The sequence below is a fragment of the Drosophila gunungcola genome (assembly GCF_025200985.1).
Source record: "Drosophila gunungcola strain Sukarami chromosome 2L unlocalized genomic scaffold, Dgunungcola_SK_2 000037F, whole genome shotgun sequence".
NCBI classification, from domain to species: domain Eukaryota; kingdom Metazoa; phylum Arthropoda; class Insecta; order Diptera; family Drosophilidae; genus Drosophila; species Drosophila gunungcola.
The window spans coordinates 352,754-380,362 of NW_026453164.1; the positions used below are offsets into that span (position 1 = coordinate 352,754).

At 40.7% G+C, this 27,609-nt stretch overlaps 2 protein-coding genes and 1 long non-coding RNA gene across 24 annotated transcripts in view; 1 reads left to right on the plus strand and 2 right to left on the minus strand.

The window, feature by feature from the left end:
- The window catches only part of LOC128253519 (uncharacterized), a 146,266-nt gene that overhangs the window by 49,413 nt on the left and 69,244 nt on the right, over positions 1 to 27,609 (minus strand). The gene's annotated exons all lie outside the window — the stretch shown is intronic.
- Positions 871 to 17,035, minus strand: LOC128253516 (protein arginine N-methyltransferase 8). Of its 3 annotated transcripts, XM_052981973.1 has the most exons (4): positions 16,974 to 17,035; positions 2,263 to 2,511; positions 1,965 to 2,194; positions 871 to 1,538 (listed from the first exon to the last, which is right to left on the minus strand). In XM_052981973.1, the coding sequence occupies exons 2-4, from the start codon at positions 2,479 to 2,481 to the stop codon at positions 887 to 889; spliced, it is 1,101 nt and encodes a 366-aa protein (XP_052837933.1). In that variant the 5' UTR covers positions 2,482 to 2,511; positions 16,974 to 17,035; the 3' UTR covers positions 871 to 886. The 3 variants fall into 3 exon arrangements, with proteins under 3 accessions (XP_052837933.1, XP_052837932.1, XP_052837934.1); XM_052981972.1 differs by lacking the exon at positions 16,974 to 17,035 and having other exon boundaries at positions 2,263 to 2,947; XM_052981974.1 differs by lacking the exon at positions 16,974 to 17,035 and having other exon boundaries at positions 871 to 1,523; positions 2,263 to 2,945.
- LOC128253512 (protein turtle) overlaps positions 6,751 to 27,609 on the plus strand; it is a 43,165-nt gene continuing 22,306 nt past the window's right edge. For 12 of the 20 annotated variants that reach the window (XR_008267461.1, XR_008267464.1, XR_008267462.1 and 9 more), the window contains exons 1-4: positions 6,767 to 6,858; positions 8,572 to 8,882; positions 21,201 to 21,650; positions 25,343 to 25,464. Coding sequence is in view for 16 of the 20 variants with exons in the window: in XM_052981950.1 (XP_052837910.1) it covers positions 21,263 to 21,650; positions 25,343 to 25,464 (510 nt within the window). In the remaining 4 variants the exon portion in view is untranslated. Of the gene's footprint in view, positions 6,859 to 7,886; positions 8,167 to 8,545; positions 8,883 to 21,200; positions 21,651 to 25,342; positions 25,465 to 27,609 lie in introns of those variants that run through there. The other 8 variants (XM_052981960.1, XM_052981962.1, XM_052981951.1 and 5 more) reach the window with 7 other exon arrangements.

Genomic DNA, 27,609 nt, shown 5'->3' on the forward strand with positions numbered 1-27,609 from the left:
TGCGAGTGAAATGTTGACGGGAAACTGGGAAACTGGCAAACTGGGGAACTGGGCCAAAGCAAAAGCCAAACAGCTTATAATGTGATTGAAAAGTCCGCGTGGAGTGATCTGGTGCAAAATTATTTAGCCGATTTTAAAGAGCATTAATCACGCCGCAGGACCTGGAATGTTTTGTCAACTGTTTTATGGCAAACAATATTATGCATTCGCTTAATGCGCTAGTTTATGGCTTCAACTGACCGGCATAAATAAGCAGCGGTGAAAAAATAAAAAATGGAGGCCAGCCAGCCAGCAAAAAATAAAGATGGGATATATAAAAATATAAAACATGGCGCATAAATTAAAAGCACTGCCGCACTAGATTCGCCCATATCGTGCACACAAAGCTGCACACACATCGGAAAATTGTTTTAAATAATTAAATGCTGGCTCTGCACTTATTTACACCATTTACCAAACTGTGTGCACTAGGTGTGCATGGAAAACAAGCTCAATTTAGCAGTGGATTTTAAACTAGGAGATGCCCTATAAACCTCAAAATATATAATATCTATAACTAATAAATTCTAGGAAAAATAATAGTGAAAATTCTTATAGTATATTTGATATTTTTCTATGTTAAGAATGGATAAAAAATCACCTAGACACTTTCCTAGTTTCAGGGTAATGGTTAGTTGCCCAATTCAAAGCCCAACTCTTTTGCACATGTTTGCGACTGAATGCTAGCATAGAGATGTTTTTATGTACGCCTTCACACAATAAAATTATATAAATATTGCACAGGGGCAATGTGGCTCGCTTTTACTTTATTTTACTGGTCGTTTATTTTATTGTGATCCGTTGATACTTTGTGTGCCATATACATATACGGTGAGTTCTCTCCCTTCTAGATTTCGCCCAGTGTAAGTGGGTTGGAGAGGACAAAGGATTGTTGGCTGGTCACCGCATTTTCCCTGCCCTCGAAATCCACAAAGATGTCGAACGTCAAGTCGAAGATGCTTTCCTCGCTGGGTTTCATGCTGAACATGCCCTTGATTGACTCGCCCGCTTTCACAAAAAGTGGAGTTTCCAGATAGAAAACAGTTTGATTCCAGTGAGTCCAAGGTGCACAAGGTGATGTACTAAAGCTGATCCCTTGTGGACTCCAGCTAAATCCCACATCGAAGTAGGCAACCAGGGCGTGAACCCAGCCATTTCGGGTGACCTTCAGTTCGTAGAAGGACTGAAAGTTGGCGGCATTTCGGGGCACACTGTAAAGGTCCAGCGATTTGATCAGGCACACCTTGCTCATCACCTGATCGCCGGTTACGTGCTCCACGACAGCCTTGGATTCGCATCTTCGCCGAATGGCGGACAGGTCAAAACCGTGCAAATCGTTCCAGAAACCGAGGTCCTGATCCCGCCCCTTAATGGCCGCCAAATAAAGCTGCGCCGAGTCCGGAAATATGTGACCACCGGCCACCATCCACTTGTCCCGCGCAAATACCAGCGAGTCCAGCATATTTTCCGAGAAAAGGCAATAACTGTGGCAAAATGGTCTAAGGTTATCGGTGGGTTTAAGTAAATTACCAGAAAGAAAAATAAAATAATGGATTGATTGCGGAAAAAAGCGAGAGTCTTTGAAATTAAAGCATGAATTGTGTGCAGGTAGTAGAAGTAAATAAAGATTACTTAAATAATAAGATTATAGAGTTAAATTTTGACCAACAAAATTTGACCCAAAACTGTAAAACTAACAATCACTATTCAAATGCAAGCTGTTAAAAAAAACAGAAGAAATCAAAATATTTCAAACTAAATAGTTTTTAAATGTCCATTGCGGTGTTTAGTTATTTTGAAGGAAATATTAAATTTATTTTCTGGATATAATTTTTTTTTATTTAAAAATAATAATAAAAATGTAAATGGATAAATGCCTGCCAAAAGTGTAACTGCGACTATAAATATGGATTTATTTCACATACCCCATCCAGTCGCAAATAATGATGTCCACCTTGTGTATATCGGCAGGCAGCTCTATGTCCTCCACTTTTCCCCGCATCACTGTTACAACATCGGCATATCCATTGTCCTGGACAATCCGTTCGGCAAAGTCCGTAATACTGGCCGCATCCACAGCCAGGACCCTTTCAGCGTCCGCCTTGGCGGCAAACATCGAAAAAAGTCCCATTCCGCAACCCACCTCCAGCACAGTCTATTTTTTTAGGGTTTAAGGATAGCTTTAAAGAAGCTCTCTGTTTTTGGTAATCCTACTCTACTCACCTTATTTTTGAATGACTCGTTGCAAATGATAGCCTCACGATATGCCTTATTTCGGACAGAATCCTTTAAGAGCCACTCCTGCACTTCAAGGCGGCCATAAAGCGTGAAATACAGAGCTTCCTGTTGGCAATGATCCTTGATGCGTTTCAGCGTCAAATCAAGAGTACGATCTGCACTGTCATACTCCCCATAATCCTTTTCTGCCTGGTACTCAAACATTTTTTCACAGACAAATTATACAAAATTATACTATACGGAAATCGCACAGGTAAATAGATATCTAAGATACGGGCTAAATGGCTTATTTCGCCAGAGCTGGTTTTTCATAATTAATTCCTTAAATTACCGCCCTTCTATCTTTCCGCACGTGCATTAACTAATTAAAAAGCTCATTAGCGTACATAAATCAGCGTTATGCAGACATAAATTTCATTATTACATCCAGCCAGCTCCGCTGACCCACTACTGCGAGGACAATGGACCATGATGAGCTGTACTGGCATGGGATGGCAAACAAGTTTGGTGGAGGATGCTGAAGCTGAAGCCAAAGCCAAAGCCAAAGCCACCGGACAAGGGATATCATTCACTTCGTCTTGGGCATCTTCTTTATCCGTCCGACACTCAGAAAACAATGTCTTCGTCTAGTCGGGTTCGCAATTATGGCCACACTGCTTCCGGACATTCCCAATTCCAATTGTGGGAATGGGAATGGGAATGAGAATGGAAATGGGAGTTGTGGACCGAGAAAGTGAAAAGTGAAAGATACCCACCCCATGCACCCCATGCCCCCCTTGCCATATTTTTTTTCTTTGTCCGCCTTCGGCAGTCAGAATTCTTGACTTAAGCAGGGCACAGCGGAGCGTGAAAACATCATAAAGATGAGAAATTATTATCTGCTTCATGTCTAGGGGAGCATTTAGCTGCTCTGTTAGCGGCCCTGAATGAAATATCACATCCTGCAGAGGAATAAAAATCAGCGTCGGTAAAAAATAAACACATAAGAGAAAGAAGTAAGCAGGAAGCATCCGGAGCTCGAACAGGAAGACAAAAGTCCACATCCACACCCGCAGACGAACGATATAAGTCGCTCGCAGCGTCAAAAAGACAATGATGCTACCGGAATGGGTTCACAGAAAGAAATATGTTTCCCATATACATTTCAAATTGTCCACCAAGTGTGTCAAATGTCAATCGAGGTACGGCCAGAAAAAGTAAATATCCCTTAAAAAATACCCATTGGTTTTAAAGTTTTTAGGTAAACCAACTTGCTAAGAAAAGTCTGGCCCCAAAATTTAGCATGGCTCTTATTGACCATTGACAGCATTCCTCCTTAAAGTTTTTTTCAGTGTATTATGTCTCTTTCCTGAAGCCTAAATCGGTTGAGAAATATGGAAGCTGGCAGCAAGTACAGAAAATAAAGACAGCCTCTGGTCGGCATCAAAAGTGACGAAAAATTGTAAAAATAAAATATAATGGCAACGCAGGACCACACTGACTCGTCCTGGACTTGGGCGATAATTTTTTATTTGTATGCCAGCCCCGTAAGCCAAAAGTGGGGGGTTCTCGTTCCACCCAAAATATAAAAAAAAGGGGTGATGGTGATGGGAAAGTGGGTTGATCCACACAAACAGGAGATACAGGAGCAAATACAAATACAAACACAAACACAAGCACAAACACTTTGCGGCCATCGCCGTCAAGCTGCGCGTTATCCTTTGTGTAATTTCTGGTTTAATGAGGCGGCATTGGGATGGACCCGCTCCCCTCGACGCCCTCCTTCTGCCATCCTGCAAGGCCATAGGTAAGCATTTTTACACTCATACATTTTTACGAGCCAAGCATTAAGTTAAAATTTGTGTTAAATATTTTATTGTTTTTATGGCCGCATGAACACCTTACAGCGACACGAGCCGGGCAAATTATGAGATTCAAGGGGAGAAAACGAAGACAATATTTCCAGAACTTTGCTGTCCCTGGCTACACTGAAAAATAAGTTGTTAAGAAATGATAGGTACTCGTCTTGAGAAAATTTCGAATTAATTTGGTCTTGATACTTGAATGCAAGAGAGAGAGAGATCAATCAGTTACCGTTTAATAAAATCAAATTTACATTATTCAATGGTAAAAACGAAAGTATTTGTTGGAAGTATTTATTGAATGTCAAATTGACACCACATTTGCACCTGTAACTCTAGTACTCTATTTTTCAACATTTCTATTCTATATTAGTCAATATTGTTCAATCTAAAGAAAAGTGTATTATTTGTTCAGACAAAACACGTTCCGGTGTGTCTCTAGAGAACCAGAACTCGACTCGTGCGGTCATTAATAGTTGCCAACTGTCAACGATTGTTTCACTTATACTCGATTATCTGCGCACTTCCTGCTGACCCTCTCAGTTCAAACAAATCCAGATTTTGCCCATTATGAAATTGGCAATTAGTTGACTGGGTTGTGACAGCTGCTGAGGGCATGGCTCAGGTAGAATCGACTTCGGGCCAACATATGGCAGCTCAACGCCCTCAATCCTCAACCCTTGAGCGAATCGCACTTGACAGCCGTGAAGCGTCGACTTGTAGACGAATAAAACATTTTGCAAGGCATTCACCTGACGTCTGAAGTCACAAATTAGTGATTGCATTGGCTCTCTGGCATAGGTGTAGGTATATATACACCTATTAAAGGACCAAAGTGAATTATGATTACGGGATAGCATGCATGAGTTTATGGCATGTAGTAGTATAGTAGCCCCCGAGTATTTGCAGATTTATTGCAGCTAAAAATCAACGCTAATATAATGCATAAATCAGAGTGCTTAAGTGAACGTATTTTAGGTATTTGCCAGTGCACTAGAAGGAGGTCCTCTAGTAATGGTCCTGTGAACCAAGTGAAATTCAGCGAAAAACGAAACATTTTGGCAAAGTCGTTGGGTGGCAAAAAGTGGGTGTTTAAGTGGGTGGTTTTGGGTGGATTTGGGTGGCAATACAGCGAGAGAGAGGTTAGCATATTGAGGGCGTCTCTCTGAAGTTTCTCCCTAAATCTCTTTTGCAGATAAGCGCAGGCGCTTTAATTTTCCACCTTCCAGTCGCGGAGTTTTCCGCTCTCGCACACAGACCGTCTGCAAAAAGGGAAATATTTGGCAGTCAAACACGGGGAAACTGGGTTTTCTCGGCCACCGCAGCAGATGTTGGCTAATTAAAGCATTACAAAACGTAGGTCAGGCTCGCGAGAACCGTGAGAACTTTATGACTGTCTACAAAGTGACGATGCAAATCGCACATCATGATGCATTCTTCAAAATGCAGGTAGAACCTCAACTCAGAGATCACAAATAATGGACCAAAGCATTCCCAGGCATAATTAAAAACCCATTTAAGAAGGGGGTTCGGTTCGGTTTGGTTTGCTCAAATTATCCAATTATCTGGCCCATGGCAGAGGTTACGGTTCTATGGCTACTCAAACAGAAATGTTTCGGGTGTTTGGCACTTAACACATTTCCACATGGCTTCAGTTCTGCTTTTTAAGCTGGCCGCGCAGGCCCATTTCGCCCTTTTGCTGAGCGCCAAGCGAGTGTTGAGTTGGGAGTTTGCGGAGAAACTGGTTTTTGGGTCACTAGCGAAGGGCTCGACAGTGTCGAGAACAGGTAAACTCGAGATAATTATTCAATGAAGCCGAGAAGCCGAGGGCGGCCCACACACAAAAAAAACGGTTTGTCAGCCAATAAGATGCATTAAAATGTAGTTTTAAACTAGCATTTAGTTTTGTTAAAATAAGTGTCAAAGAAATGAATATTTAGAGGTGTCATAAAGTATTGAACGAAAGATAGCAACATGGAATTTTTTGAAATGGATAAACTTTACTTTCAAACTTAAAATATCTTGTACATTGTATATTGCCTTTACCTTTATAAACTATTTTAAAACATTAGAGATTTCTGTAAGCTTTAAAAAGCTTATAGATAAAGTAAAACTTAAGTGCAACTACTTCTGCAGAAGTTAAAATGTTATTTTTGGGGACAAATATTATTGTTTTTTGTGTTTTTTAGTAAATGTTTTTTTTATAATGATTTAAGCAGTTTGTACATAAATTAAAGCTTGAAAGCTCCTACTTCCCTGATAGTTAGACAGATTATTTAATTGTAATATGTATTTCATTAAATATTAATATTGTTAAACAAATATTTTTTGTAACAATTTTTTTTTTGTGCACTCCGCGCTGAGTTCTCGGGCTCTCGGTTCTCTGTGGTCCGGCTAAAAGCGATGTCAAAGGGTTAGGACAGGTTCGCTGGCATATTCCCTCTCGGCACGAAAACCGAAACCGAATCGGAAACCGAACCCGATTTGGCCAGCATCAGAGGAATATAAGAGAAATATGCTGCGCACATGCCCTCTCTTTCGCCCCGAAACAGCTCTCTCTATCTCTCTCGCACTCACTCTCTCTCTCTCTCTGTTTCTGGTAAGAGTGCCTCTGTTTTACTGACGCAGATTCAGTACTCAATTGTTGTTCTACCACGGCGTACGTGAACGCGGACGAAATCCGTAAACTCCATATAGGCAATCTAGAAAATCTCATTTCAAATCGCAGCGTTTAGTGGCTGTAAGTGCTGTCTCGCTCTCGCCTTTATACCGCTGTGTGGGTGTGTTTGTGTTTGTGTGCTTAGGAAAATTGTACAAATTATGGATAAGAAATTTAATGCAAAATCATAAGTGAAAACAAGAAAGAAAAACAAAAAACGGGCGGCAATCAAGCGGAACATCAAATCACCACCCAGAAAAAAAGGGGTGATGCTGGTGGCAATGGGAAAAACGCTCTCCCATTTGTGCGTGTGTGTGTGTGTGGTGTATTTGTATACAAGTGGAAATTCGCTCGCGTTTTCGGCACTTTTCACGTTCCTTTTGGGCCAGAATCGAAAAACAGGACCACACCCGCGCGGGTGCAAAACTTGAAAATGGGGGAAAAAAAAGCAGAAAAGCCAAAGAAAAACAGCGCTGCAAGAAAAATTCCAGTTTCCCAAAGGATCGCAAAAAGAGAGAGGCGGCAGGGATTTATAAGAGTGGCTCTGAAAACTTGTACTGGCTGAAAATTCTCAAAGAAGGGGGGTTTTTTTTTGGGGCCAGGACAGTTGCGCAAGTGAGCAGTTCCCGTTATTGGGGACTTTTGGCCAACGAGATAACCGTTACGCATCAGCTGTTAACTTAAAAGGGCAAAAAAGAAAATGTCAATTTTAATTAAAATAGGCTCTAAGGAATCAATTATTTTCAGTATTAATCCCTAAATTATTGCCTATTAAGAACACTGCTATCTTTAAAAAAAATTTTAATGCACTAAAAAGCTAAAAAAAATATGAGAAGTCCTGTATGAATTTTTCGGTTGTTAAATTTTATTTAAATGCCAGAAAAACCAAACCCATTAAATCTTAAAACTTCATGAAATCAATTAGAAACTGTCAAGTATGAAACCCTTAATTACAATTAAGAATTTATTTCATTAAAATTGAGTGTCCTTTTCCTATAAAACATCAATAATATATGATTAATAAGGTTTATTTTACTTTACTTAAATACAAGCTTTACAAACTTTTTGACCTCAATGAGAAACTGCCAAATATTAAAACCCCTTATTTTCCTGCTCAGCAGTTTTTCCCTGCCGCCTTGGAAAACTGGTTCTCTCTCTCTGTTTTTCTCTGTTTTTTGGCTCTGTGCAGCCGCCACGATTTTCCAGCGAGCTGTTCGACAGACCCGTCAGTCGGAGTTTTCAAAAAACGGCAATTGGTGTGGCGGTGACGGCAACGCACAGCTGTGAGCTTCAGTTTCGACCTGTGATTTTGGTTGCCCGAACAAAGAAATGAGAAAACAGTAGGAGGATGCTAATATAAAGCACCTCGTCAAGTGACAATTATATAATGTATGGCAGAGAAACAAAGGCGTAACCTCCTTTTTTGTGAACCAGCGTATATGACTCACGTGTTTCAGTGTGTGTTTGTGTGTGTGTGTGTGTGTGTGTGTGTGTGTTTGAGTGTGCCAGTGAATTCATAAAAGCCAAAGGTCCTTCTCCTTTTGTTGACCAGACGCGACAATTAACACATCAAAAGCGAAATACCCATACAATATTCCTATTTTTATGCCGTATTGATTTTATTTGTTGTGCATAAAAGCCGCGCCCGTGTGTTTATGTTCGGTCCTCATATTATTTTCATATTCATTTTACGCCTTATGTCTTATGTTTTTTCCTTCGTTCTGTGCCTCATTCCATTCACCATACACCATTTCCCTCAATCAAATAGGAATAACATAAAAATCCTTTGTGCAGACCCACGTAAAAAGTCAACGGTTTCAAAGTCCTCCGTCAAAAGGCGTCCATACGCCCAGTGTACTCGAAAGAAAGTGTCATAAAGTATGCGATTATCCTGTAAACAAAGTGTAAAACGCGCCCAGCTCCAATAAACGCCGAAAAAGAAAGGCAAACAACAAACAACTCCCGGATTTTACGACTTGAGCAATCAATTCCGTTGGTCACTTGAGGATTTGAGGACTCGCAGGACTTGCAGGACTCTAGGATTCCCAAGTACACAACTATAGAATCGAATCCTGAGCACGTCGTATAATGATTGCGCAAGTAAGGTGAGTCACCCATCAAGGCAAACATCGATATTCTGAAATGGGCGTTCAGAAAGCACTCCTAGGGGAAAACTAAAACGTAACTAAAACATAGGCAGGCACACTATACAATATTCAAGGGAAAAGCCATCATAAACAGCACATGCACCACACACATCGAACAAAACAATCAAATACTCCAAAGTCCGCAGGCTAGAATTTAATTAAAATTTATGAAATTTTCAATTACATTGGCAAGTGTAAATAAGTGCGAGTGCGGGCCCAATTCAATTACGAAATATCTGAAAGGCCAGAAAAAACACTCTCTCTCTCGGCCGAAAAACAAACAACTAAACTGGGCCAGAAAGCACAGAAAACAAACGGCAAATGCCAAACGGGAATTGAAGGGATCGGGATCGGTTTTTGGCGAGAGGGGATTGCGATTGCAGTTTGCAGTTTTCAGTTTGCAGTGGTGGTGGAACAAGGCAGCTTGATTGGTTTTGTGGCTTGGTATCATCCACATCTTCCCCAGACTTTCAGACATTCAGGCTTCAATGGCGACAGAATGGAGGGACAGATGGTCAGTGCGTTTCGAAATAACGAAGCAGCAAACATGTGTAACCGATGACGACCAAGACAAAGGCAAAGATAAGAGCAGAAGGGTTATTAGAGGTTCGGGGGTATCAGGAAATTGCAATTCCCATACAGGGAACTGCGTTTTGCGCTTCACTTCATCCGCTTCTTGGCAATCATTTATACGAATTTCCCCTTCGATTTTTCCTTCTTTTTTTTTTTGATATTGATAAATGAAGTCGTTGTTGGGCTAACGCCATTGAAAAAAGGCCCCCATAAAATTTCGGGCCTCTGTGTCTGTCTTTTCGAGTCCCTGAAATGCCAGCAATCATCTTTGGATCGATTGCCCATTATATCGTAGTGCATGGCAGATATTTACATGTACGCAAAGGCTGGAAGTGGGTGCTTGCGTGACTGCCGACTAAGGTCATTCTGTAACCTATTCAAACGAGTTACGACCTCGCTTAGCGGCGATAACGATAACAATAACGATAACGACGATTACTATGCTCTCGCACGAATTCAGTCAAAAAACTGACGCGCATTAAGTGTAAACATAAACAAGAAATTGGGGCCAATAGCTTTGATGATCGAATGTATATATACTCTGTTGCTGAAGATTTAACTGTGCAAGCATATAAATATGTTTTTACTTTTTTAAAAAGGCACATGTATATTTTTAAATACAAAAATGTACTTAACAATGGTAAGCGATTTTAGTTGACTTTAAAATTTCTCAAACCTTATGCCATAACTACTAATTTTGATGGTTTAGTTTTTTAAAATTTAAATTTATAAAAGCAAGATTTAAGGTTTCAATATGCCAATATAGGCTTCAATATGCCACAAAACTTTCTATGAATTAATTTAATGCCACAACTTATACCAATACTGAAGTAATCATTTTGTTAAAGTTAATCTTACACAAATATTAATTCAGTTCGAGTAAAGCAAATTATTGTAGTTGAGTTAAATTTCAATCTAAGTAAACCAAAATTAATGTTAAGTTATGAAAAGTTAGAATAACAATAACAAATGAAAAGTACCCTTCATTTTGGGTTCCAAAGTAAGGCACCTAATACAAAACAAAAGCAATGATGCGGGGAACGGAAGCTGTGGTCAGTCAGTCAGTGAGTCTGCTTATAGTTTTTTTTTTTTTTTGTAGTTCAGTTCGCTGGAATTTCTTAGCTTCGGGGTCCGAGTCACAGAGATTATTCAACAAAATGTGAACCAACGTGAGGCGGCCTGAGAACTTTATCAGCGTGTTTTGTGTTTTGGGTATACACACTACACACAACACACAGCACACTCAACATCAAATTCTCTCGATCTCGGACAACTCCAGAGTTGGCGCCCAAAAAAACTGGCGCACATAATGAGACCGAGCGAAACTCGAGCCCAAAACACAAGTCCGAGATGAAGGCGTAGAAGTTTGGGTTTGGGACGGACGACGGGGAACTTGAGATCGGCTTACACTTGGAGTTGTACATACGGGTTATGTTATGTACATCATCGAACTTCAGTTGTATAAGAGAGGAGCTGACTCTGAATCTGACTCTGGCTCGAACTTGTTTTTCTTTTGCTGCGATAGATACACAGAATTTCCTGCAGCAGCCGTTTGTTTGGTTCCTGTATTGACGTCAGATGAAAACACGAAATGCAATTTGCAGTCGACGATCTTGGTGCAATGGCAGCACAACTGCAGACAGGTAGAAAAACACAGGAAAAAAGATTGGTGTGCTATAAAATATTGGAATTTTTTCAAGCAATATTATATTTGCTACTATTTTGTCTTTTTTGCGTTCTTTGGGAAATGAGAGGTTAATTCCGACTAAGAGCTATGTACATCATAATTTAAAAAAATTTTATTATCAAAACATATTTATTAACCTGAAGAACTATACAAATTCAAACCCCTATTATTTGTAAACAATTTTTTTTTATTATATAATTAAAATGATACACATATGATATTGAAATAAAAAAATGTAGAAAATAATAAATTTTGAATATTTATACAAAATACAAAAAAATTACTGAGTAGTGATTTATTTTTAGGCAATTTAGACATTTTTGCGCTCCAAATAAATGAAATAAATTGATGATATTGATGATGATATCAAAATTGGTAGCGAGCAGAGGAACTATACAAATTCATTGGGCAGCAGAGGCATTTGAATCTTTTTTCCCAACTTTTGTAACAAATTTGTAGTAAATTTCGATTTTTAATTGATTTTTAATGGATAAAACATAACAATCTACTTCAGGGTAGCCTTTTTTTACTGTGCAGGGAAACCAACTCATAAACATTCCCACACATTACGCTCAGGAGAAATGGAGTTGGGCGGGCGGGATAGTGAGTGGTGGTTCATGGTGGAAGCACCACATGCAGGGCTTCGCCAGAAGGTGCACCACTCATCACACCTCTTTGCACCACTCACCCACATCCTGGTGACGCTTTGTTCTTGCCTCTTGTTTTTGGTTTTGTTTTTGTTTTTCTGTAGGGTTTTTACACTCCATTGGCAGTGAAGCGTTAAAATTGACCCAGTTGCTGATTTATTTTTACAGCTCTTTGGGTTTGGGCAGTGCGAGGTGGAGTCGTGGGCACTTCTTCTGAAATTGGATGGCCCGGCAAAAATAATTCAAATTGAAAAGGAGAAAAAAAAACAGAAACGCAAAAACAATGCGAATTTGCGTTTCCATTTAAATGCATGAAAAATACGTATTTCTGAATATTCGAGCAGAGCAGTCGGCACGATCTGAACTCCACATTGCATCGAATCGAATCGAATTGCTTTAAAGTCTTCAAGCTCCGTGCACGAATGCATTTTCAATTTGCTTGCTTAAAATTCCCGAGTCGAGATGGCTGAGAGCAACAACGAAATAGCAAGCTCTTGCAGTTAAAGTTGAAAATTGTTTGCATTTTTGCGCTTGCGATAAAAAATAAGTACTATACTGGTGGTATATGGAAGGGCCCTCCTTTTCCCAAGCAAAAACTAGGGGAACAAAAAAAAACAAAGCAGAGACAACTTTTTGCCGTCCCTCTTTCTGTCTCGTTGTTACTTCTCTTTTAATAACTATGCGGGCTGCTTTTTGTTTTCTTACGGCCAAACTTCTGGCCTAGAAAAAGGGGGTTGTGGAATTGCCAAGCGGAAAGAAGCTAAAAGTTTAAGTGCAAAGCCGGAGAAATTAAAATATTTCCATACTGCAAGTGGGCAGGGGACTTAACTTAAAGTTTCACATTTGAATAAAATGTAACGAAATTGTGTAAAGGGTCATAAAATGGTTAACCAATTCGAAGGCCTCCAAAAAGGCAGAACAGAACAGAGCAGAGCCCTAAACAATTTTCCCAGAAGTGCTGGGTGGTGTTCATTATTTCGTAGCGGCCATTTAAGTAATTTGCCACACTTGTCGCCGGCCATTAGGCCCCATTAAAGCGCAATCAGAAATCTTGTTTCCCCTCTGCCATTTTACCATTTCACTACCATCACCATACCACTCCTTGACCAGCACTCGAGTATCAACGAAAAAGTTGCCAAAGTGTTGCCAATGCACGAACCCTTTTTATTAGTTTTGAGATATCGACAAGCAGAGCAGCAGGAGGGCCCAGGCCCAGCTTTTAATAAGGACATTCAGGCCACAGCGGCAAATAGTTCAATGGACTCGTCAAATCGACCGTTTCGATGGTATTGGTGGGTATGTTCCAGCGAATGTTCCTTTTCGCGTTTGTGTTGGGCATAAGACGCAGCTTAGCCAGAAAAATCAATATCCTTTGTAAGGACCTGGCTACGATGGCTGAAAAATGTTTGAGTTTAAGAAAAATAAGTGTCCACCCACCCGCTTTTTTACCGTGCACGGTGCAAAGAAATTGAATATTTAATACAAATGCCAAGGATTTATATTACCAAAGCCAGCAAGCAGACAACCAAGGACGAATCATCTCCCACTTCTGAATTTATTTAAAGCATTTGTGAGTGCTTTTAGAACCATGTTTTCTTTTCAAGTGTTTATAAATTATTTGGATTTCAATTAAAAATATGAATTGTTTTTTAAACATTTTCTGGAATTTAGGTTTTCTATTACCAAAGTAAAGATTCGGCACTTGATAGCATATATTTCTGTAACATTAATAGATAAATGTGGTTCCTATTGGTTTGTTTAAATGATTTAAAATTAATGCATCTATGACACTAAAACTAAATATTTAAAACAGCCTAGCACTGAATGAAAAATAAACATAATAAAAGAATGGATCAGACATCTGAGTTATACAAGATCTTTACATTTAAATTTAATACATCTATTGTTTTGACATATTTTACAAAAGAGTTATTCAAGTTTTATATTAACAAAGTAAAATAATCGATAGTTGATAGACTATTTTTTAAGAAATACAGAAGATTTCTGAGATTTCTTAGACTTGAAATAACACGATTCTTAGATATTTTATTCTCAAAAAAATACTTTTATTAAACCTGCTCAAATGATTTAAAATAAATGTTTCTATACAAAGTTAGTTAAACATTGTAAATGTTTTTAGGGGCTAATACCAGAGTACCAGAGTAAAGGTACCAGCTTGGCGATCTTAGTTTATTTTCAAGCTTATTATTTTTTGTTGACTCTTTTCGAGTTTAAGACCTCCTTAGTTGGCTCTCTGTAGAAAACAAACATCTGCATCTGGTCAGGGAAGGAGGTCCCTGGCGCTGTTGTTTACTTATTCAATTTTGCGCTGTTTGAACTGCGCTGATATGCCTATTACATGGTGCCCTGCTTATGCTTCATTCGCTATCGAGTATACGACCTGCTCCATGACGTATACGTAATTACGTTTGTCGCTCGTTGGCCGGCCCCCCCTGCGATTGCCACTTTAAAGCATGGAAATTTATTTATTGCATAATGGGAAAAGTTTTGCACTTCAGTCATGATTTGCCCCCTTGTCTCCCCATTCATCTCCATCTTGTGCTATTCAACTCGCAGCAGCATTTCATTTGATGCAGAGACCAAAAGACGTGCGTAAACAGGGTGGCCAGGATCCTGGGATCCTGGGTGCCTGGTATCCTGCTCCTTTAGCCAAGGAGCTGGGCGTCGAGTGCTAAACTTTTTTGCCCGAATCGCGTTTGGCTTTTTTTTCTCCCCCAAACTCGAAATCAACTTTATGCGAGGCAAAGGCAGCAAAGTTTATGGTCATGTCCGATGGTTGGGGGTCGAGAAAAAAGGGGGGGTTGCACCGATAAAAAAAGATGCTTAAAGATGTTAAAATAGTAAAAACAAATAAATATCTATCTATAATAATGCATAATTTAATATTAAAATTTTACACTTTTGAGGAAAAAATAGATTTAAAATGGGTTGCTTTAAAACATTATAAAAAAAAATTAAATTGTTTTTTTTTTGTTTTTATATTTATATTTATATCCAAAAATAGTCGATGGTGAAATATTACGAAAATGTAATAACTTAAATCTGCAATGAAAGCCACAAATATTTAAATTTAGTATTACTACCTTTTTTTATCAGTGCTGGCAAAAGAGGAGTTTCGTGGGGTGGCCGTTCATTAGCGTTGCCATTACATTTATTTATTTTTCTTCATTCCGTTCTGTTTGGCTCTGCGCAGGATGTCTGATACACTGCTGGCATATCAGCAGCAAGGGGAAAACTTCCTTCCTCCCTTTACAGTGAGTCCGAAAAGTCTAGAGCGGAGAGAAGCTGACTAAAGTCCTCTTTAGTTAGTGTGAGAGCTTTAGTTTCAACAAGTTTTTAAAAAGTTAAATGAGACAGACACAAACTTCACGTTATAGTGAAGAGGGATTCCAGCAGCTAGGACAGTAATCAGTAAGAAAATTCTATGGCACGCATGTCTGCAGCTATTAGACGACAGCCCGCACATCTTCACTCGAATTTGCGGTGGAAAAGTTCAAGATTTTTTCTCAAGCACTTTGGCAGCAGGATTTATGTGAAAACAGACAGACAGAAAGGAAAACGAATACAAAGCGAAGGGCAGATGCAGAGGCAGAGGCAGACCAAACCGAGATGGAAAAGTTGGCTAAATTTTCACTTCCGCCTCCGCTTTTCCTTTGCGCCGCCTTTGATATTCCACTTGTCCATTCCATCCGCCGCCGCCGACTGCATAAATAATAACACAAACTTTTATTATTAATTTTGCTTAATCGAAATGCCGCAATTAAGCATGAAGCACAAAACTTTTCCCCCCCCATACTTTGTCCTCGGCCTTTCCCTTCTCCATTTTTGCATTGACGCGCAGCTGACCTCCCCCGTCCCCGCTATTTTAAGTTTTGCGGAATAATTTTGCACTTTTACTCCACCGAATATATTTTGCAGGAAAAAGTTGGACGGGCGCTGCTGCGTTTCCTTGCCACAAAAACAGAGAGCGCGCAAAAGTTTTGTGCACGTTCAGAAATATTATTAAGAATTTAATTGCTTCAAAAAGCAAAGTTTTCTGAGCAGCGCCACGCCCGTTCAGGATAATTTCTGAAAATTGTAAAACGAATAAAGCGATAATCATTGCGGCCGAGAAGAAATTGCCGAGTCATATGGCCAAATACAATGACCAATAATAAATAAGCCTCACACTAGTGAAACAATCCATTACGAAATTGTTATGGTCACAAAAGGCTGTTGCTGTTGCTGCTGTGTGAATGAAAATGTGTTGCGTAATAGGTGTCCGCCCGGTGCCCCCGATAAGAAAGTGAAAACTAAATGGGAGGCACAAATACAAATAAATTGTAAAAAGTATAAAGCGAACGATACACACAAAACCAATGCTCGTCGTCTCATTTCCAGCCCGTTTTCATCGCACAGAGCACACGTCTGCCGGAGTCGGGTGAAATTAAATTTCAAAGGCCCGGGACCATTAGAAGGCCCATTACAGCTGCCCCCCCCGCCTTTTTGTTCAACTCCTGTCTGTCTGTCCAGTCCAGTCCAGTCGTGTCCTGCCCTTAGGAACCCAAGGAACCCATGAACCCAAACCCCAAAACCCGCCCACTTTTAGGGCTGGACACAGGAACCCGCAAACATCCTGTTGATGTCAGCAAATTTTATTTATTTGTGGTTCGTGTTGTATTACAGCATTTTAGAGCAATTAAAATTGTACAATGGCCGGGGCATTTTGCATGGAAGAGTCTCCCCAAAAAAAAAAAAAAACAAAAAAAAACGACTTGGCTACAGTCTATTTGGCCGCATTTTTTAGATCATTTAGCGGCCAAAAGTGCCTAATGATATATTGACTTTGCCTGCCCACGCCTCCCGTTTATGTTTCAAACTTTAATGGCTGTTCTTGGTCTAATTGCCAGCGGCGGGAAGGTAAAACTCATTAGATTAAGTGATAGCATTTCTTTTTATGGCCCTATATCTCGCGCGAATTAGCTGGCCACTGAAAAGTGGCCAAGGATGCTGGTTGCCCAGAAAAAAAAAAAAAAGTGAGTGGAAAGGACCAAGTGGAAGTGGTTTTCCCCCATAATATCTCTAATCCAAATGGCCAAGGATTGTCAATGCAAAAGCTGCTATGAAATTGCAACTGGTTACCATTGTTATGTCGTTCTTGGCCTACATATTCAGAGCCCCTTTTGGCGTTTCTGCTTCGTTAACAAGCTTACGGACGGATGGCCTACGGGCTCATTTCCCAAATGTAAGCCAAAAGGGGGGCGTCTTTCCATTTTATTAAATATTTCAAGGCGTATGAGTGATACTAAAAACGAAGCAACAGCAATTCAACGGCAGAAGGGACACATTCTAAGCACTCGTCGGACTTTGGGACTTACACAGAAAATATTAATTCTGTAACTATTTCTAAAACCGTATTTAATTTTTTAAAAATTAATTGAAACGATTGTGAAATCGAGAAAACGTATCAGTAAAGATATGTACCTTATTGGCTTGCAAATGTTTATTTCTAGATCAAATCAATAAATTTATATATATTTATTGAAATGTCAGAGTTTTTGACCATATTGGTAATATTAATCATTGGTGATTGTATAAAACACGAAAATTTTAAATAAAAGAAATAGGATTAGAACAATTACTATAAGAATATTTATTTATAAACCTAAATCAGATATATATGAAATTAAAATATAATGTTTGTTTTAGTAAGCTGATATATATTGAAGTGGTTGTCACAGTTTTTGTTACTTGTTTTTTTTTCTCTGCAATAGTAAAAAACACGCATATGGAATGGGATTCTCTTTGCAGTTTTCACCGCACAGTGTGCAAAAGTTGTAAAATTTGTTGTTTTGCGCCAAGGGGCGCACACCCAAGATACATACACAACCCTCAGACTCAGGGGCGAAAAACGAAACGAAAAACTCGAGGGCCTGTCGAAATGTCTTGGGGTGTGGCAGCGACAAGTCCGTGAAGAAGTCCGGAGTCCAGAGTCCAGAGTCCGGAGTCCTTAGTCCAGAGTAGGCACTCGCCTTTATTGGAGTGCAATGAGCTGTGGCCTGAGTCTCTCGTCGTCCTGTGTTCCCCAAGTTGTTGCGCACAACATGCTTAATTAGTTTCTGAAACCAAAAGGGGCCTGTGGTCCTGGGGGTTAGAGGTCATGCCGGCATATCCTGGCCATGTGTGAGCACACCAAGTGAAAATAATTTGCGGCTTCCAGTTTCGGTTGGCCAGCGAGGGTTTTTAATTAAAAGTGCCTGTGCTACCATCCGCCATCCGCAATCCGCCAACCTCCATCGTCCCATCCATCATCAGCAATCCCCAGAACGTAATGCAAATGAGCGCCAAGTAGCCGCTGCCGCTTCCATGGACGCAGGAAGATCCGCATTGGAGATGCGGTGGCTGTGTTTACGGCAGAGTCCAGGGTCCAGAACCCTGAATCCTGTGCCGTGTGTGCAGCCAACCAGAAAGCACCAGCAAACGGCGGCGGAAGCGGATGCCATAAACTGCTGCCACCGCATGGGTCGAAAATAAAATGGCCGCTGTGCGAGAAAGCAGCTTTCAGTGAGCTATACACTTACAAAAAAAAAACCCATAACTCATAAACACACTATCTTTAAAACTGGGAAATATTGTGCAAAATTCAACATGTGAGTTTTTGGGTGGTTTTTCTATTGATGCCATTAATATCTCTATAGTTTTGAAATCACTTATAAATTTTATATGGTTAATGCTATACAACAAATTATTTATCTCACCAGACATTGGATTACATAATGAAAAAGGAAAAAAGACAAATTGAAAAATGCTACAGAAAAGTGTACCCCATTCTTCAGTTAAGAATTCAAGTAATTATATATTTTTGAAAATTTTAAAATAATTTTTTTTTTGTGTATGGAAATGTGCAGCGGGCCCCATGACGAATGCTGGTCCACGGAAAAGGGCTCAAAGTGGAGCACACACACATTTTAATGACAACGACGTGGCCGACAATTCAGTTATGGGTCTCATGGCACACCCAGCACAACTCACAAAAACAAAATTGGGCTAGAGGGGCGAACCAATCAACTGATTTAGTGCACGATGGGCGATGGGTGATGGGCTGTCCTCATGCTCATCCGGTTCGTCCTGGGGTATCAGCAAATGCAATTCGTTTGCTGATTTGTCATTGTTTGGTATGCCGGTATGTCCCCACAGCTCAACTTGAGCTGATTTACAAATGAAATCATACGCCATGGCGGGCATTTCGGTAATGAAAATTCAGCCATAGGGGAAATCATTTTTCCGGCTTTTGTTCTATTTTGGTTGTGTTTGGCTGTATGCCTGTACCTCCGCCCATGCATCCTTTTTTGGCAAACAGGACGAGCGAGCAGGCACCGCACACTTAATGCGATTTTTGCTGCTTGCTTGTTGCCTGGGCTTTTAGTTCTGTTGTGGTTGGAACGGAGAAGGATGAGGACGAGGATGTGGATGAGGATGTGGAGCCCAGTAGCGTTGTGGGATTCGAGTGCGCTCTATAAATAAATTTCGTTTTAATAAACTTGTCATAATGGCGCTCTGCGCTGGCAGCGCAAAAAGTTTTAATAACGCTCCACAAACCTTGACGTTATTAAAATTTTACATGTCATGCCAGAAAGGATTAAATTCAACGCACAAGCACAAGGGCTCCCTGTGCGTGTGTGAACTGTTCTCGTCTCTCCACTCTCCACTTTCACCGGATGTATTAAGTTATGCATTAAAATGGCACTAATGACGTTTATACAGCTCTGTCAGCCACGAAAAACTTTCCACGCACACAACACATCCTGAGGGAAGCTTTGCTCGAGTTACTTAATTGCAGTGACAACATTGAATGAGGAAAAAGCAAAGGCTTTTCACCCCTTTTTCTTCGCTGGCATCCCTCCGGGAATGAAAATTGCTACAAAAATGCTTTGCCTGCAATTTAAAATGTCTGTGTGGGTGGCACTGTGGCTTTTTACGGCAGCTGCTTATGTTTACGTGGCCATGTAATGACAGAGAAAACGGAAAGTCGGGGACACAGAGTTTCATTTTGTACAAATTGAGCAAATTCCGTTTAAGGCATTCCAAATAATTTAATTAAAAACACATTTCTGGCTTTGTTCTCGCCAGAAAGACAGAGAATGACAAGGTATTTCCTGGCTCCTTCCCCTCTCTCCACCTTTCACCTCTTTTCACTGCATACTTGTGGGTTTGTCATAAAAAACACGCTCGGATGCCATTTCAATTAACTGCAGCGGTCCCAAAAACTGGTCCCTCCGATCACGATCCTTAGATAAATTACCGTGTGGAAAACTATCAAACAATGGCATACAAAATACCCAATGTCTATGCTCCTTTTTGCCTTGGCTTCGACATCCAACACGAGTTTTACATTAAAACGCAAAGTTTTATTGCCAAACACAGCCAGGAAAAGTTTGCTCTATTTGTATAGGAGCCTTGTAAGTTTCAGGGCCTTATTCTCTTTTGTCGCACCACCCCACCCCATCCCCATCTCAATCTGCTAAGTGGTGTCCTTATCAGTTGTAGCTACAACATATTAGCTGCTTAATTTCACGGACGTGTGTGTGTGCGCGCCCAAGCAGTGTTGAAATGGAAAACTTTTGTTTATTAATTTGTCAATGGTGGTGGTCCAAGATTGTGTCTTGTCGATAAGGCTTACCTGTCTGTCTACTAAAAAACTTTTCTGTTAATATGAAATAAGATTTTGGGGGTGTTGCCTTTGCCTTTGATTGTGGAGAAAGGTTATTTTTAGAAAAGGTCTGAAGTTTGGAGGTCTTAAATAGTAAATAACTTTAAAAAGACAAAGAACAAAGCAAATCAAAAGTTCTTAAGAATCTTAGTTAATTCACACATTGTCATAAGTTTCTGTGTTAAACTATAAATAAATATCTGCATTCAGAGTGGGGTGGATTCCCTTGAGGATAAAGAAGAAAGATTCCTAAGCAATGAGTTGGGAATCTTAAATTGTAAAGATCTTTAAAAAGTCCAACAGGCGATAAAGCAAAACAAAAGCTCTCAAGAATCTTAGTTAATTCACACATTGTCATAAGCTTCTGGGTTAAAAAATAAATAAATATCTGCATTGGTAGATAGGAGGGTTGACCCAGAAGAGATTTTCCAGCCACTAGGGAGTTGGGTGGTTTTGAAAGGATCTCTCTGTTGACACTTGACGTCTGACACTGACGGCTGTGATGGATGACGACTGAGGGACGTGACAGTTTCATCAAGTGCAGCCAGGTGGTGCGACTGCAAGGCGTTCATTGATGACAACATTTACCGCACCGCAACAATGCATTTTCAATCCCTCTGACAAGCTCTTTTCTCTTCTTTTTTTAAACCCCTTTCCAGATGACGCCACTGCCGGTGAGAAGGATACGTTAGGGGCGGCGTTGAACTATGGGAAGAGAGGCATGGGCATGTGCGCGGACCTTGGGTCTCATCGATGGTGTCGGGCATTGAGCACCCAGCACAGCAACACCCAGAAATCGAAGGAGCAGCAGCAAATCCAGCAGAGACCCTCCAGGAGTCCTTCAGGATCAGGAGCTATTGACACCACAACGAAAACGATTCCCGCTAGTGAAACGCTGACGGCCTCGCCAGCGAAAACGGCTGCTTTCACAGTGAAAACAACGAGGAGAAGACGCCGACGAAGGGCAGGCAGCAGCTCCATCTGCGTTCCCATTTCCAGCAGCAGCAGCAGCAGCAGCCAAAGGTCAACGATACAGGTGCTCCACTTTCTGTTGGTCTCGTTGCTGGCAGCCCTTCTAGCGAAAAATGCCCAGGCGCACAACATTCCAGGTGAGTAGTGCAATAAGTTGCTTGATTAAATTGCCGCGGCAAATCGCTGAAAAGCCTCGACCATTCGCGGCCAAAAAAAATTAATTTGAAAACTTTGATAATCGACTGTGTTGCATTTCTTTGCTCTTTTTTTTTGCCTAGCGAATCGGCTGAAAATATCCGCTGATTGCTGCTGAAAACAGTTAAAAGGGCGCATGTGTGGAACTTGATTTTTATGCGGTGCTCGGGAAAATTTAATGGCGCACAATAAGCGGCTTACGTGCGCCCAAAGCTGATTACATTTGGCAATTAGTTGACAGTTGGGCGCAGCATTGAGCACCGACCAGAAAACCACTGGCCAGAAAAGAGAGAGTGGAGCTTTTATTTAGGCCTCTTGATTTTTTCATTCTCTGCTCTCGGCGAACACAAAAGGTGGCCCTAAAAAGAATGAATTTATTTGAATGTTTGATAAAATCGTTGAAGTGGATTTTTCTGTATTTAAAGTTTTTATGGCCGATTTAGATTCAAGCTTATAAAACTCATATTCCAATTTTAATGTGGCGTTTAATTCTCCAATTACTTTTAAAGATTTTGCAAATATTTTTATGCTTTACCCATTTAAAATGTTATTCAATTCTAAGTTCCGCCCATCTAAGAATCTTTAATCAATTTCAGACTCCTGCTGAATTCAATGAGTTGACCTTCATTCAATTTTCCGTCCTAGTTCTTGACAGTCTTTCCTGCCTTTCCGAAAGACTTTAAAAGTGGCCACTGTCTTCGCTCAATGTACCGAGGCGTTTTTCGTTTTGCGCCTGTCGAGTAAATTAATTCAATTTAATTTAGCCGAAAATTTGAAAAACCGCTTGAGATTCCTTTGCGCCAATGGCCACTTTGCAGCACGGTCGAAAGGTCAACGTCAAGTTTAAGGCGTTGCAGGGGCGTGGCCCGGAAATGGGAGGTTTTTTTGGGGGCTAGATAGGAAATGACAAAATGAATTCCTTGAAAACAACTCAACTTGGCTTTAATCAATGAAAACAAAGTGCGACTCGCTGAATAACTCAAGCCAAAACTCGTGTCAAGTGCTTGGTGGTGGGTGGTTAGTAACATGAGGGTGGGGTGGTGTTCGGTGCGGGGTTAAAACGTCTGCCTTTGGCTGAAGGACATTCTAAATGGAATAATGAAACCACTTTTGCATGTTAACGCCATCAAAAGGCGCGACAGAAGCGAAACACACGCGGGTACTTTGACATCCTGGCTTCCTGACTTCCTGCTACCCTCGAGTACTTTACTTGGCTCTCGGCGACATGTCTGCAACATTATCAAAGGGCAATAGACGAACAAGTGCCTTGACTGTGTACAGAGAGAAATTTTGATATAGAACAAATATGTATTCCTAGCACATATCAGCTTTCCTACTGTCCCTATCTACTCTGTTTTTACCATACTACACTTTTTAACAAAAAGAATTAAAGTCATAGTTTCATAATAATTTAAATGGCTAGTTTAGGAAGCAGTGAGGTTGGGTTAGAATTTGTTTACCCAGCAAATATCAGCTACTGTCCTTTCTACTCAGTTCGGTCAGATGTTTACAAAGAATATATTATTGTTCTTTTAGACACATGAACTAAAATCATAATTTCGTAATATTTTATCTCAGTGCTTGCTGCTCAGCATATTCACCATTACCCAGCCCGTCTAAGTCGTTGTCGTCATTGTTTTTGTGTCGCTCCTGATGTTGTTTTCTGTATTTTTTCGGTAGCAGTAAGCGGAGGCTGAGTGGCGATGCAAATAGTCTGCCAAAGCTGGGCCGAGTTAACATAAATTTATGCAAATGCCAAAGTCAACAAGCGAAGAGTGCATAAAGCGAGCTGGTCGACTGGTGAATGAGTGAGTCAGTGGATGAGTGAGTGAGTGAGTGACTGACTGGCTGAGTGCCTAGTGGAGAGCGGCTAACAAAGACGTCATATAGTCGGAGCTCAAGTCCTTGTCAGGTTTTCTTTTTTCCTCGCTTCCGTTCCCTGTGCTTTTCCTGCTCTAGAGAACTGGTGGGGAATTAATGCAAAACGCATTAAGTTCATTTTTTTCTGCCGGACAACGCCCCAATCAAGAGCGTTGTGCCTAGCCGAACACAATTGCCATCGGACATTGGTAGTTTGCTTAATGCCATTACCGACACAGATACAGTTGGATCTGGTACGAGATTCAATGGAAGGCGAAGGACGAGGGGTTGGCATGTGCAGGCAGGTCAGAAGTTGTTTGTTAACAAGTTTAGGGTCATCATGACAGGGCCAGAGAGTCCTATTTTGATTCCGACTCTCGGCAGCAGCAGCTGCAGCAGCTCCATCGCCATCTTCAAGTGGCATACACCCTTCCTTGCACACATGTGTTTGTAACAGGATATGCTCCCTTATTGGATTGCCCCCCAGTTTGCTGTTTGCTGTTGTCCTGCTGTTTCCGACAATTCATTTGCATTTCCGTTGCCGCTTGCCGAGCTTTGAGCTCTGCTTCAATTGTAAACGAAATTTTCAGCTTGGTTGACCATGTCAACGGCTTAGGAAAGCTCCCTCTCTCCCGTACAATGGTGGCTGTTTTCGCACCTCGGTCCAGGCAGTCCTGCACTGCACAGCACAGAAACGAAGCGTCCGTCAAAGCCAGCCAACAAGGAGCCTAATCAGCGCCTGTCAAGTGCCCACCGCAGTCCATCCTGCCATTCTGCACCTGCCTCTTGGCCGCAGACAGGTGACAAACGCTAATGAAATGTCACGACTCGTTGTCAAGCAGGAACCTCAGTTGGTAGAAAGGAAGAAAGCTAGTTTTTGTCAACCAGAAAGCTCTCTCTGATTTCTCACTCTGTGTGTGCAAGTGGTCAATAACTTTTATTCCAGTGGTCAACACCTTGCAGAGAAGAAAATTAAAAATGTTTAGAACATTGCCATAAATATGTAAATCAAATGAACAAACGTTTGATTAAATGAGTTAAGAATATGTAACGTAATTTAACAATTTACCTAAAACACTATCCGAATTGACCCTCTTCCTACTGTCCCTATCTACGCAGGTCAAGTAAATTGCTTTTCTGCAAAGAACTTATACATATACTCTTTCTGCTATGGACTTTTTTAAACAGCATTTAATGTAAAAGTCAACTATTACAATTTTGCTCAGTGACTCATGAGTGCATTCCTCTGCATATGCTGGCCATAGTTTCAGAACAACACACACACACACACACTCACCGACTTTCAACGGGATAACTGATTTGAAAACCAAAATGGAAGCCGGGCCAGCTATTGGTCTCCTGGGAGAAGAGATGGGAGAGCAGCAAAAACATCAGTCAATGACCAGCACTTGACATGTGACCGACATAGCCATCAACAAATCCATTTAAAAGTAACCCCTGGCATGCTGGTTTTCCCATTCTTTCCGCCATCAAGGACTGTCAGCGGAGAATGGCGAGTTGGAATGGGAATGGGAATGGCAGACACAGGACATTTGTCGGGCCACGTAAATCGTGCTGAATGTCACGTCTAAATAGAAAGCAATAACGAGAACGGGGCTGCGGCTGCGGAATTGGCCGTATTATGGGCGCATCACGTTGGGGAATCCTTGCTGCGGTTGTATTGCTCGGTCGCCGATCCTTTTGCACATGTGTAACACAAGTAATATGCCTGTTTCCTGTCCTGACTCTCCGTTTTCTCTTTTTTATTTTGCAGAAGACGCCGTGCACATCACGGCCATTCTCGGCGAGGGCGTCATCTTCAACTGCCATGTGGAGTTCCCCAACGACCATCCCGTGCCATATGTCCTGCAGTGGGACAAGAAGGTGAGCGAAACGGTACGATATCACAGTTAACATTTCTTCTCTAAACTCTCTTTTTTACATTGTTGTTCCGATACGCAAAAACAAAGCAAGAAAAAGTAAGAAACAGTCAGTCAGAACAGACAGACCCCACGCAGTAAACGAATAATTAACTACCAACTACTACCGTACTCCTATATTCAGTGTTTTCTCAACTTATACGTACAAATCTACCATCCAAAAAAAAAAATCGTATGAGCCTTGTCCCCTTGATCAGTTACTCAGCCTGAGTTTGTTTAATTTTTGAGTTTGTTTAAAGTGCTGCAGTAACCAAATTATATACAAGTTGATCCGATAACCGAACTAACCGAACTATTGCCATAATGCTCGTGTTGTTTGTTGATGTCCATGCGATATACAGATAAACTATAACTTAAAGCTTGATATTGAGATTAAGATTAAGATTGATCGTACTCGTGTATGTGTTTATGTGTTTCCATATTGGTAATTTGAATTTGATTTTCCTTGGTTTTCATTGCCATTATTAACCTATATCCTCCGGCCTGAAATCGGTGGACTATCCCGCCAAAACTAAAACCTGACCTCTGACCTGCCCCCAAAAATCACCATCTAAACACATCATTTATAATAGGCAGGCTTTTGGCTTTTCAAGCGGCTGCGCTACTGATCAGTTTTATGGATCGGATTTTTTGCGCCTCCTTTGAGTTCGCCCACAAAACACAGACAAAAACACACACAAAATACTTCAACACTTTGAATCGAATTATTTTTGCGGCATTTGAAAATACGAAAGATGAAATTAATCAAATTATTTGTCAATTGAAGGAACGGGCTTCACAGCACCCGGACCAAAGAGAGCGAAAGAGAAGAAAGCAGTCAAAAATTCACATTCCACAATTCAAAAAAAAAAAAAAAAACCGAAAAAAAAAATAGAAAATGAAATTCCATTTGCAAATCAAATCGAAATTCGTTCGCAATCGAAAGCATACACAAAAATCTGGCTTAGCTGCTCACTGCAAAACCAAATGAAAACGATTTCCACTTTCCTGTTATTATTCCTCAACCATGCAAACCCCAAACAATTAGCCACACAACCATTCATAGACGAGCAAAAATATTGAAAGCAAATTAGTCACATTGCCAAGACTTTAGTTGCGAGTGTTTGAAAAACTCTTTCATGAAATTCTGCACCACCCAAAAACCCAAAACTCAGTGGCAGTCAGAGTTTGCAGAAATATGCTAATTTTTGGCAAAGTTGAGCCGCAGATAAACAGAGCAAAGATTCGTTTTGGAATTCCATGACGATAACTGCGCAAACTTTTCAACTCTGCAAATGCCACTCGGACAACCGATTGATGGCAGTGTGTGTGGCATATTTTTGGCATTTTCAACAACTGGCACTGCACATTCCCCCGTAGGATAAGCAAATTTTATTCCAATCGAATAAGCAAAAGTCGCAAATAAAACACCCATTACATAAATACTTTATATAGAGCACCACCAGCCACCCACCCAGTCACGTTTTTCTCTTCATTCATCTTTTTCATTTGGCGTTTTTGTAATGTAATCCAATTATTTTGCCAACCTTTACTGCATGCTTAGTGTGTAGCACAAACTATTTTCACTCCACTTATTCTGCAGCAAAGTTTGATGAAGCCAACTAACGTGGGCAACCTCTCAGCACACCGACTTGAACTTATAGTAAAGCCCCGACCTCAAACAGCTTACTTTCCATAATTTCGAGCAGAGGCGGCGACTAACTTTCTTTGGGGCTTCGTCCGTAGCTGCAGCTTGCTGGCAAAAACTAAGAATAACCGCAAGGATAATAAAGTGGAAAATGCCAACGAAGGCTGGATAAAAAGGACGCGGGCGTCGTGGGCGTCAAAGTCACGACTGTCCTTCGCTAAGCGAATTGCAGTCAAAGTTGAGCGAGTGTGTGTGTGTATGTGTTCAGTTGCGTTGTGTTGCTGGCCGAAGATAACGTCTCCTGTGTTTTTTGTGCCAACTTAAAAGTTTTACAAGCAATTTTAATGCCAAACAAAGTTATAAGTACGGCAAAAAAAAGTATGTTTATGTTTTGTTGCGATAAAAATACAGCGCACACCGCAACGCATGTGGAAAGGGGGCAGCGCACAGCAGTCGGTAAATGGCCGAATTAAA

Bases quoted from the DNA above. Each gene is read 5' to 3' on its own strand.
- LOC128253516 (XM_052981973.1), bottom strand. From the start codon at position 2,481: ATGTTTGAGTACCAGGCAGAAAAGGATTATGGGGAGTATGACAGTGCA. The intron at 2,195-2,262 runs GTGAGTAGAGTA...CTAAAAAAATAG, and splicing joins ACGAGTCATTCAAAAATAAG to ACTGTGCTGGAGGTGGGTTG. The intron at 1,539-1,964 runs GTATGTGAAATA...CGATAACCTTAG, and splicing joins ATTATTTGCGACTGGATGGG to ACCATTTTGCCACAGTTATT.